We start from the raw sequence: 12,518 nt of genomic DNA, 5'->3' as shown, positions 1-12,518 counted from the left end.
AGAAAGAAAGAAAGAAAGAAAGAAAGAAAGAAAGAAAGAAAGAAAGAGAAAGAAAAAGAAAGAAAGAAAAAGAAACAAAGAAAAGAAAGAATGAGAAAAAGAAAAAGGGAAAGGGAGAGGAAAGGAAAGGAAGGAAAGAACTAGGGAGGGAAGGAAGAAGAGGGGAAGGAAAACAAAGCATGAAAAATAGTTTAAAGTTGTGTTTCTTGTTTGGGGAATACCAGAGCTGTCAGTCTTTGCTTATTCTTTGCCTGAATCTGACATGTGTCTACTAATGTCACTCATTTTCTTTTATTTTAATAGGTCAGAGAGAGGGAGAAAGAGAGAGAAAGGATGTGTGCATGTGTGTTTAAGGTGTCAACACGCCCACCAGAACCCAGCCCAAAGTCTGGTAAAGTAGATATTCAGAAATAGTTCTTAGCTGATGGGTTATACATTAAGAGTACCTTTTTCAACTAGTTTCTCATATGTTTAACTTTTCTGGATATAATATGGGCGGTAGTTAATATTCGACCCCAAAAGAAAAAAATTCTCCAAGAGAGCAGCTCTTCAACTGACAACTCGATCTGAGAGATAGCTATTCTATAGGAAAAACGGGTAGAGCATTTATCCACCACTTCTCTTTCTTTGGACACACTAGGCACAGACTGCTGAATGAGTGTGCCTGTGTATCATGTTTATACTGAATGATCCTGGTTGTAGCTGATTCAATCAGGAGGTAGAGACAGAACTGGACCCAAGATAAGCTAAACCAATTTTTCTCCCAGGGAACTAGAACTTTAAGACCTCAGAAACTGAAGTCAAGTGGTACTGGGCACTACTGCTAATAAAAGATAATGGAACCAAATTAGGTTTCTACCATGCAAGACAAATGTATGAAGGAACAGATACAGTAGTTTTACAGGAGAAACTGGTCTTCTTATGGAGCAGAGAGGCACAGATGAGGACTACCCAATCTTAGAGAGGGACAGACAAAGAGCATAGAAACTTTCCATTTATTCTTGAGGCCTGTATATATTTCCATAATTGGGAAAATAAAATGCCCCCCTATGTCTTTTTTTAAATTTGAGTATAGTTGACACACAATGTTACATTAGTTTCAGGTGTACAGCATAGTGATCGGACAAGTGTATACGTTATGCCATGTTCACCACAAGTGTAACTACCATCTGTCAGTATAGGACACTATTATAATATCATTGGCTATATTCCTCATGCTGCCCTTGTTTCTTTCTTATTTGAGCTAATTTGAATAGGCTTTTGTTCTTTGCAAACAAACTTCCCCCAAAATTATACTGGAAGCAAATTGAAAAAGAATCAAAAGGTTGACAATTAACAAGTCAGGAAATGACAGATGTTGGCGAGGATATGGAGAAAGGGGAGCCCTCTTACACTGTTGGTGGGAATGCAAGTTGGTACAGCCACTTTGGGAAACAGTGTGGAGGCTCCTCAGAAAGTTAAAAATAGAGCTACCCTACAACCCAGCAATTGCACTACTGGGTATTTACCCCAAAGATACAGATGTAGTGAAAAGAAGGAGCACATGCACCTCAATGTTCATAGCAGCAATGTCCACAACAGCCAAACTGTGGAAGGAGCCAAGATGTCCTTCAACAGATGAATGGATAAAGAAGATGTGGTTCATATATACAATGGAATATTTATTATTCAGCCATCAGAAAGGATGAAAATCTACCATTTACATCAATGTGGATGGAACTGGAGGGTATTATGCTAAGTGAAATAAGTCAATCAGAGAAACACAATTTCACTCATATGTGGAACATAAGGAATAGAGCAGAGGACAATAGGGGTGGGAGTGGGAAACCGAATGGGAAGAAATCAGAGAGGGAGACAAATCATATGAGACTCTCGACTCTGGGAAACAAACTGAGGGTTGCAGAAAGGGAGGTGGGTGGGGGATGGGGTAACTGGGTGATGGGCATTAAGGAGAGCACATGATATGATGAGCACTGGGTATTATACTGAATTGATGAATTCCTACTGAACATTATATCAAAAACCAATGATGTACTATACCTTGGCTAATTGAATTTAAAGAAATAAAAACATTTTTTAAAAAAGTTTGCTAGGATTCTTTTTTCACCTGCTGTTTCTTTGTTATCTCATTGGACATCATTTTAGCGGAGTCTAAGACTTTAATTGCACTTTCATCTTCTAAAATGTTCCCTTCTGAAGATGACAGTGTTTCTAAAATTTTTTTCTCTATATCTTTTAGCTGTTTCTTATTAGCTGCAGACTGAAGAATAAGGGCATTTCGTTCCTCTTCTAATTCTGGTCTAAAAAGATAGAAACATTTAGTCTAAATTTGTAGTACTTTATCTAAATTCATATCTAAATATTAGATATCACAATTTTGTAGACATTTAAATAACTTCGTAATATGTAACACAAACTAAGGCATGTAACACAAACTTTATCCTAAGGAAAAAAGTTATTTCCATACAAATGATAATTTGAGAAATCTGAGCAAAAAAATGATCACTAATTGTATATATGTAAAATGTGGCAATAACATATACCACAGTAAGTCTAAGAATGTGTTAAGTTTATGGCTGAGATGGTTATATGAGGATAGGAACTGGAGAAGAAACACAATAGTCAACTTCTTATCTACTTCTTGGCTTTGCCACATTCTGTGTTATTTTCATCATGTCTTCCATAAGAGCAGAAAAGATGACTTGTCATACAATTGCCTTTTCAAGTAAAAGATAAAACTGGCAGTTAACATCTTCACAAAGATAGTATAAAACTTCAAAATAACATAATTCACCATGTTATAGAATATGTTAGGACATGGTTCTGTCTTGGATACTATGCAAGTAGGATTCATATATTGGAAGTAACAAAAGTACCTCATGATTACATAATTTCACTTATAATTTGATTCCATGTAATAGACTGCTTGATGTTGTGTGAAGCTCCAAGTGGAATCAAAGATTTCCTTCAGGTAGTAATTCTTTACTAGTAGCCCTATCAGGTATCTTAATATCTTTTCCCTTTTAAAAAAATAACACATGCTAGTAATGGAAAGAATGAAAAAATAATAAAAATTACCCATGATCTTATCACCCTCAGAGATGATCACTGTTAACATTCTGGCATATTCCCTCTCAAACTTTTTAATATATATTAATATAATAAATATATATATCCATTCATACGGTAACTATTTTTTTTACAAAATATTGCCCATACCATGTATAGTTTTGTATCCTGCTTTTTCATTCTCATCTAAGTATTTCATCACTCATTCTTATTTCATTGTTTCACTATATTATTCAAATATTTCATTATTTCAGTGACATCCTGCATTTAAATCTTTGAACATATTTCTGATTTTGTCCACAGCATATATTCTTCTGGGTGAACTTTTTTTGGCTCAAATAATCAGATACAAGTCAGAAGTCATGGCATGTCACCTGAATCCTACTACTCATGCTAAGAGCCCAGTATAGCATGGTTGACTTATAACTTACTTGCTATAGAATGGCAATTTTACTTTTTTTTTTTTAAGATAGAGAGTGTGCACGCGAGTAGAGGGGAGGGGCAGAGGGAGAAGGAGAGAGAGAATCTTAAGCAGACTCCACACTCAGCACAGAGTCTGAGGTGGGGCTTGATCTCATGACCCTGATATCATGACCTGAGCCAAAATCAAGAGTTGGATGCTTAACCAACTGAGCCACCTAGGCACCCCAAGGATGGCTATTTTAAAGGATTACATACTTAATTTATAATAACAAAATGTAAAATTTGACAAGGTTTTGAAATAATCACATAACAAAAGTATTAATGGCCTACAAATTTTCCCCTCTAGACCATCTGGAGGCATATAAGAAAATACATACCTCTCCTTTGCAACAACAATACCTAGTAACTGATCTTCAAGACCTTCTGGAGTTATCATGAAATTGAGTAAAGACACCTTTGTAGCCAGTTCTGGCATATAGTGTGGATTTCTCAGTTTTGTGGTGATATAAAACTTGAAATCAAAGGAATACTCAATAATGACCTCACCAAGTCTGATGCAATCAATGCCACCTATATTTTAGAAAACAAATGCATGATAAGTAAGCCAAAGTTGTATAGCCCCTCCCTCTGTTAAGGTTGTTCCTAGGTTACAAAGTAAAGGGTCCTAAAGTAATTTAAAATAGAATAGAGATGTGATAAAGTCATAGAGGCAAATAAACAATTATACAGCAGGACTCATTCGTTCTGGGGTGGCATAAGACATTTTCTCTGGTTGTCATGGAGCCTTCTAAATTAAGATTCCTTTTGATCTTACCTCCTCTATCAATTTTCAGTCATGATTTCAAGATTATTTGTATATGACTGAAGCTCTTAAAAGTACTAGAGTTTATTATGGAAAGAACCCAAATGTCCATCAACTGATGAATGGATAAAGAAGATGTGGTATATATACACAATGGAATACTACTGAACCCTCAAAAATCTTACCATTTGCAATGATGTGGATGGAGCTAGAGTGTATTATGCTAAGCAAAATAAGTCAATCAGGGAAAGACAAATACCATATGTTTTCAATCATATGTAGAATTTAAGAAGCATAACAGATGAACATAAGGGAAAGGGGAGAAAAAGAGAGGGAGGCAAACCATAAGAGACTCTTAATTATAGAGTACGAACTGGGGGTTGCTGGAGGGAAGGTGGGCCAGGGATGGGCTAAATGGGTGATGGGTATTAAGGAGGGCACTTGTTGTAATGAGCACTGGGGGTTATATATAAGTGATGAGTCAGTCATTGGGTTCTACTCCTGAACCCAATATTACATTATATGTTAACTAGAATTTAAATAAAAACTAAAAGCCAAGCAAAGAAAAAAAAAGTACTAGAGTTTGGCAGAGATAAAAATTTTTATAAGCAGAAAGATTTAAGGTGGGCAATGTTTACCTAAAGTAAACTCTAGTCCACATTAACTTCATAATGGACTTTGTGAGCTCCGTGGTCACAAGACAAAGGGATTTCAGGCTTAACTTCTTTATGTTCTCTACTGAATAACAGTCTAGTAACAGTGGTTAACATAATGAACAGAGGGCAAGATATTTATTTTAGATTATCTGACCAATATTCATTCCTGATACTTGTTGCAAATTTCCTTTCACACATAACAATGACACAGAAGTTCTGAGTTATTAACATTATACTTAAATTTATGTAGTAGCTTTCTTGCCTCAAAGACCACTGAACCATCTTTCAGTGCTACCAACTAATACTAATTAACTTGTACCTTGCTTAAAAGTTTGTCTAAGTAGTAAAGGCTCCAAAGATGGGTCCAGTTCTTCACCAACGTTTTCTAATAGAAGTGGAGTTCCGAACTGAATACAGTTTTCCAATGTTCTCATATAGTCTGAATCTGATAGCTTAATAACACTAAGCTGATTTTCTCTTTCAGAGTTTTTGATCCACTTATTGGCTTGACCCTGTGGGTCAATCATTAAAGGCCTAGAATATAATAAGAGATATTCTGAGGGGAATATATAGATGCTGATTTCTTTAAAATTATGTAATTTAAATAACAAACATCACCATCAATCTGTACAAATGCAAAGTGTTTCACATACATTATCAGGATTAATCTTCACAAGAGTCCTTTGAGAGAAAAGTAAAAAGGAGTTTTATTGTGATTTATTTATTTTTAATATTTTATTTATTTATTTGACACAGAGAGAGAGAGTACAAGCAGGGGGAGCAGCAGGCTCCCGCTGAGCAGGGAGCCTGATGCAGGGCACAATCCCAGGACCCGGGATCATGACCTGAGCTGAAGGCACACGCTTAACTGACTGAGCCACCCAGGCGCCCCTGTCATTTATTTGTGAAATGAGGAAATTCAGTCTCAGGGAGTACTTTGTCCAAGGTTCCAAAACTAGTTCCATGTCAGAAGTAGAATCTTGTGAACCTGTAAGCTGTGCTCTTTCCAGTATAATGCACGGTCTTCACGGTAAGTTTAATAAATAAGACCTATTAACATAATATAAAAATAAACCTATTTATAAATAAAAATTTAAAGTAAGAGATCCAACAAATGTTGGAGAGGTTGTGGAGAAAGGGGAGCCCTCTTAAACTGTTGGTAGGAATGCAAGTTGGTACAGCCACTTTGGGAAACAGTGTGGAGGTTCCTCAAAAAATTAAAAATAGAGCTACCCTATGACCCAGCAATTTACCCCAAAGACACAGATGTAGTGAAAAGAAGGGCCATATGCACCCCAATGTTCATAGCAGCAGTGTCCTCAATAGCCAAACTGTGGAAAGAGCCAAGATACCCTTCAACAGATGAATGGATAAAGAAGATGTGGTCCATATATACAATGGAATATTACTCAGCCATCAGAAAGGATGAATACCCAACTTTTACATCAACATGGATGGGACTGGAGGAGATTATGCTAAGTGAAATAAGTCAAGCAGAGAAAGTCAATTATCATGGTTTCACTTCCTTGTGAACATAAGGAATAACATGGAGGACATTAGGAGAAGGAAGGGAAAAATGAAGGGAGGGAAATCAGAGGGAGAGATGAACCATGAGAGACTATGGACTCTGAGAAACAAACTGAGGGTTTTAGAGGGGAAGGGGGTGGGGGGATGGGTTAGCCCATGGTGATGGGTATTAAGGAGGGCACGTTCTGCATGGAGCATTGGGTGTTATACACAAACAATGAATCATCGAACACTACATCAAAAACTAATGATGTGTGGTGATTATCATAACATAATGAAAATGGAACAGAATAGAAAACCCACAGATGAATCCACAGCTATAGAGTCAACTAATCTTTGACAAAGTAGGAAAGAATGGAAAAAAGATAGCCTCTTCAACAAATGGTGTTGGGAAAACTGGACAGCAACATGCAAAAGAATAAAACTGGACCACTTTCTTACATCATACACAAAAATAAATTCAAAATGGAGGAAAGACCTAAATATGAGACAGAAAACCATCAAAATCTTAGAGGAGAACACAGGCAGTAACCTCTTTGACATTGGCTGTCACAACTTCTTACCAGATAGGTCTCCTGAGGCAAGGGAAACAAAAGCAAAAATAAACTATTGGGACTTCGTCAAGATAAAAAGCTTCTGTACAGCAAAGGAAACAATCAACAAAACTAAAAAACTAAAAGGAAACCTTTAGAATGGGAGAAGATATTTGCAAATGACAGACTGGATAAAGGGCTAGTATCCAAAATATATAAATAATTTATAAAACTCAATGCCCAAAAAACAATCCGGTTTAAAAATGGGTAGACAACATGATTAGACATTTTTCCAAAGACATGCATGTCTTTGGGAAAGATGATCAACATCACTCACCATCAGGGAGAGACAAATCAAAACGATGATAAGATACCACCTCACACCAGTCGAAAAGGCTAAAATTAACAACACAGGAAACAACAGTTGTTGGGGAGGATGTGGAGAAAGGGGAACCCTCTTAACTGTTGGTGGGAATGCCAACTTGTGCATCCATTGTGGAAAACAATATGGAGGTTCCTCAAAAAGTTAAAAATAGAACTACCTTATATTCCAGCAATTTCACTACTAGGTATTTACCCAAAGGATACAAAAATACTGATTCGAAGGGACACATGCATCCTGATGTTTATAGCAGCATTATCAACAATAGCCAAATTATGGAAAGAGCCCAAATGTCCATCACCTAATGAATGGATAAAGAAGATGTAGTATGTATATACAATGGAATATTAGTCAGCCATAAAAAAGAATGAAATCTTGCCATTTGCAATGACATGGATGGTGCTGGAGAATATTATGCTATGGGAAATAAGTCAGTCAGAGAAAGACAAATACCACATGATTTTGATCATATGTGGAGTTTAAGAAACAAAGTAGATGAACATAGGTTGGGGGTTGAGGGAAACCAGGAAACAGATTGTTAACTATAGAGAACAAACCGAGGGTTACTGGAGGGGAGGTGGGTGGGGGGACGGGTTAAATAGGTGATTAAGATTAAGGAGTGCACTTGTTGTGATGAGCACTGGGTGTTATATGGAAGTGATGAATCACTAAATTCTACACCTGAAACTAATATTATACTGTATGTTAACTAACTGGAATTTAAATAAAAATTTGGAAAAGAAAAAAAATAAAGAAAAGAAAAAACAACCTAATTAGTAGCTGACTGGTTGTTTTCCTTCCCAGCTCAAATTGTGCTGAAATCCTATTAAAAATACAAAAAAGTCCGGATACTAGTTGAAATTTACTTTTGCTATCACAGCAAACAGTGGAAAGTGTTCTGGAAATGAGAAAGTTATTTTGCATACAACTGCTTAAAAATTGACTAGACTAGATGCTTTTAGTACTTTTCATGGCCTTGTTTAAAGGAACTGGTTTCATCCTTATATATCCTTGTTATTGGAAAAATATAGTATTGTTGATTCCCTTGCAAAAAGTAGCAATTTTTGTAAATTAACATTTAATGCTAATCAATGTTCTTAGTAATGCATAAATTAATGTTCTTGGTAATACAAGATTAGGGATTGTTGTTTATTCTAAAAGATATCTAGTTCCTAATTAATACACTCTTTTTTTTTTTAAAGATTTTATTTATTTATTTGACAGAGAGAGACAGCGAGAGAGGGAACACAAGCAGGGGGAGTGGGAGAGGGAGAAGCAGGCTCCCCGCAGAGCAGGGAGCCCGATGTGGGACTCAATCCCAGGACCCTGGGATCATGACCTGAGCCGAAGGCAGTCGCTCAACCGACTGAGCCACCCAGGCGCCCCCCTACTTAATACACTCTTATGTGAGGATTAAATATATAAATGGAAAATTGAGTTGCATCCAGAGAGATGAGGCCCTGCCATAGCATTTGTATTTCAAGCACACCTTACTGCAGGTATGACAGTAATGCTAGCCTACATTTGAGATCCGTGGGCAGTCTGAATTAAAAAGCATTATCCATCTATGCTTCTGACAGAGGAAGTAATCTTGGAGAAAATTTTGCTGTTAAGTAGCCAGAATGATGTGTTAATAAAGCAGCAAAGTATTTTCATTGTGGTTAAAAAGTAAGCAAAGTCAGATTTTGAGATATAGACACTAAAATGAGTAATTTGAAGATGACAATTATTTTTAAAAACTAACATTTATTGAGTACTTATTGTGTACTAGGCACTTTCTCATAACACTTCTATGAGGTAGGAGTTGTTATCATCCCCATTTACAGGTGAGGCACCTGAGGCATTGAGAGGTCAAGTAAGTTACCCAAATCTCAAGACAGAAAGTAATAGGGAAAAATTTGAATTCAAATATCCTGATGCTTGAGTCTGCTCTGCTTCGACCACTGTACAATATTATAAACAAACAAACCTCTAGAAATCATGAACAAGCACAATAAGGATTAATTATACACTACAGTTCTAGCAGCATGACTGGCTAAATAACCAAAAAATCCTCCTGCCACCTAGTACTGATAGATAAAATATGACATTTTTTTAAATACATAGGTGCCATACATACATAATACATAAGTACATAAAATATATGTATAGAAAAATACAGACTCCAGAAACAAAGGCAAAACTGAATTCCAGAACAGTAAGTATGGGGGCAGAAATGACAGCTAGCCTTGGGGAGACTGTCAGTTCTGATAACTGACAAGGGGCTCCTTGAGACCATATGTGGCAGGAAGCTGGAACTGAGACCCTTGTATTAAGCTTACACCCACAAAAGTCTTAGTGAAATCATAGATAGAAAAAAATCCAACTCAATGAAGGAAGTGTTTTTATTCCTGTTTTACCTCCAGCTGGGAAAAAGACCCCTGAGAATCTGTAGTCAGAGATTTATATTTCATGCAGGTTTAGGGAACAAGTTTACACTATGTGAGCCAGGAAGCTCCAAGCTGGAAAACATGTATTGGGCCAGTAATACTACTAGGAATCCTGGGAAAGGTAAAGACAAAGCACACACTGCAGCTCGGGCAGGAGAAAAGAAAAACTCAACCCCTGAGGATAGTCGGGATGGGAGCAAGAAAATGTCTTTGGCTAAAAACATAATACCTTTACCAACATTTACCTAGTAGAAATCTCTTACTCTAGGAGAGGAGTAAGAAACTCCTGTTTAAGATCAACCACAGGTAGAAGGCAGAATTTAGCTGTCATAGGAAGGAGGGACAGAAAAGTGAAAAAGTCCTACTCCCAGAGGCCCACATAAACAGCACTTTTCTAAGACTGAGCAAGAATCAAAATTACAGAGAACTCCCACTCTGCCCCCCAAAACAATCTAACATGGAGCACAAAACAACAGCAATCTTTCTCCAGGGGAAGAGCAAAAATGTAGAGAGAGAGAGACACCCTCTGTGTCATGGGCATTTATGAACAGCTGAAAGCTGAAGAAAAACTCTAACACTGAGAAAAAAAACTCCAGAACCCTAGTCCTCATTCTAAGCATGGACCCACGGCTAGATTAATTTGAAACCTCTGGTCTTCTGAACTTTACCAGAGCAACAACAAAATCCAAACCCAGCTCAACTCATGATCAGACTGACTCAAGCCTCTGCACTAATAGTATGATAGAAGAAGAGGCATGCCCATTTCCAGTGGTTAATACCATTTAGCTCAGTTCCCCATTGTTAGACCCATGAAATCTGGCATTCAAGCAAATATTATGAGATATTTAAATAAGCAAGGAAAAAATGCCTAAACATTCTTAGAAGACAAAGAAATTAACAGAGGGCGCCTGGGTGGCTCAGTTGGTTAAGCAAATGCCTTCGGCTCAGGTCATGATTCTGGAGTCCTGGGACCGAGTCCCACATTGGGCTCCCTGCTCAGCGAGGAGTCTGCTTCTCCCTCTGACCCTCCCCCTCTCATGCTCTCTGTCTCTCATTCTCTCTCTCAGATAAATAAATAAAATCTTTAAAAAAAAAGAAATTAACAGAAACAGACTCATAGATGACACAAATGTTGGAAATATTAGACAAGAAATTTTAAAATAACTGTGATTAAAATGTAAAAGAGTTAGTGGAAAAGGTGGATAACATGCCTAAAGAGATGATCTTTAGCAGAGAGATGAAACTACAAGAAAGACTGAAATGGAAATACTAGAAATAAAAAATATGATGTGAAATCTAAATAATTCCTTTCATAGGTTGTGTGTAGTTTCAATGTAACCATGATAGAAATTACCTAGACTAAAACTCAAAAAGAAAAAAGAATGGTTAAAAGCAAGACAGAGCATCCCATAGCTTTGGGACAATATCAAAAAGACTTACAGATGTAAGTGATCCTAGAGAGAAAAGAAGGAGAAAATGAAATAGATCTGAGAATCTCAGAAAACTTCATTCAGAAAAAATACCAAGATTAAAACACACACACACACACACACACACACACATTTACCTAGACACATCATAGTTAAACTGCTGAAAACTAAAGACAGAGAAAAATTTGAAGATTGTCAGCAGAAAAAAGACATTGCATAAAGAGGAACTAAAATAAGACTTAAAGCAGACTTCTCATCAGAAACTATGCAAGCAAGAAGCAATGGAATGACATCTTTAAAGGGAAAAAAAACCTTTAAAAACCTGTCAACTCAGAATTCTAAACCCAGCAAAAAGTAGCTTCCAAAATGAAGATGAAATAAAGAAAAAATTCTGAGTGCATTATTTGCCAACAGACCTATATACAAGAAGGGTCAAAAAATATTCTTCAGGAAAAAATTTTAAAAAAGAAAAAAATATTCTTCAGGCAGAAGAAATATAAAATCAGAAACACAAAGAAATGAAGAGGTCCAAAAATATGGGGAAAATGAAGGTAAAAAAAAATCCTTATATTTAATCACTCTAACAGATAAATTATTGTCTAAAGCAAGAAAAGTAACAATTTATTGTGAGATTTATGACACATGACAAAGTAATATATGCAACAACAGCACAATAGGTAAAAAAGAGATACTGGAATTACACTGTTGAAAGATTCTTATGCTGTATGTATAGTAGTATATTATATTTTGAAAGTATTCAGTGATAAATAATATTGTAAGCTCTAGAACAAACACTAAAAATAAGGAGTATTTAACAAATAAGCCAATGAAATCATAAAAAATTTCAATTAATCCAAAGCCAGGTGGAAAAAAAAGATAAAAGGGACAAAGAAAAAATGAGATAAAAGAATTAGCAATATAGCAGATTTAAATCTAAATGTATCAATAATTCCATTAAGTATAAATGATCTAAATATCTGATTATGAGTAAAGACAATTATGTCAATATGTTAATTCAAAAATTAAAACAAAAAAGGCAAAAAGGTTATGTCACCCCCTCTCTCCATTTAAAACCCTCAAATGGTTGGAAATGTTCTGAATCTTGATTGTGGCAGGGATCATATGATCATAAACCTTAGTCAAAATTCATAAAATAGTACACCTAAAAGGGATAGATTTTTACTGTATATAAACCATACTTCAATAAACCTAACTTAAATTTTTTTTAAATGAGAAAAAGATATTTGCAGACCAATTCACAAGTACT

The 12,518-nt window shown here is 36.0% G+C and overlaps 1 protein-coding gene across 1 annotated transcript in view; it reads right to left on the bottom strand.

Moving 5' to 3' along the window:
- Positions 1-12,518, bottom strand: part of DNAH12 (dynein axonemal heavy chain 12) — a 226,315-nt gene that overhangs the window by 59,533 nt on the left and 154,264 nt on the right. Inside the window, 3 exon segments of the mRNA XM_044916801.1 lie at positions 2,108-2,300; positions 3,870-4,062; positions 5,270-5,484. Of these exon segments, the coding sequence (XP_044772736.1) occupies positions 2,108-2,300; positions 3,870-4,062; positions 5,270-5,484 (601 nt within the window).

This window comes from Neomonachus schauinslandi, chromosome 1, assembly GCF_002201575.2.
Source record: "Neomonachus schauinslandi chromosome 1, ASM220157v2, whole genome shotgun sequence".
Lineage (NCBI taxonomy): Eukaryota > Metazoa > Chordata > Mammalia > Carnivora > Phocidae > Neomonachus > Neomonachus schauinslandi.
This window is presented reverse-complemented; position numbering and strand designations above follow the sequence as displayed.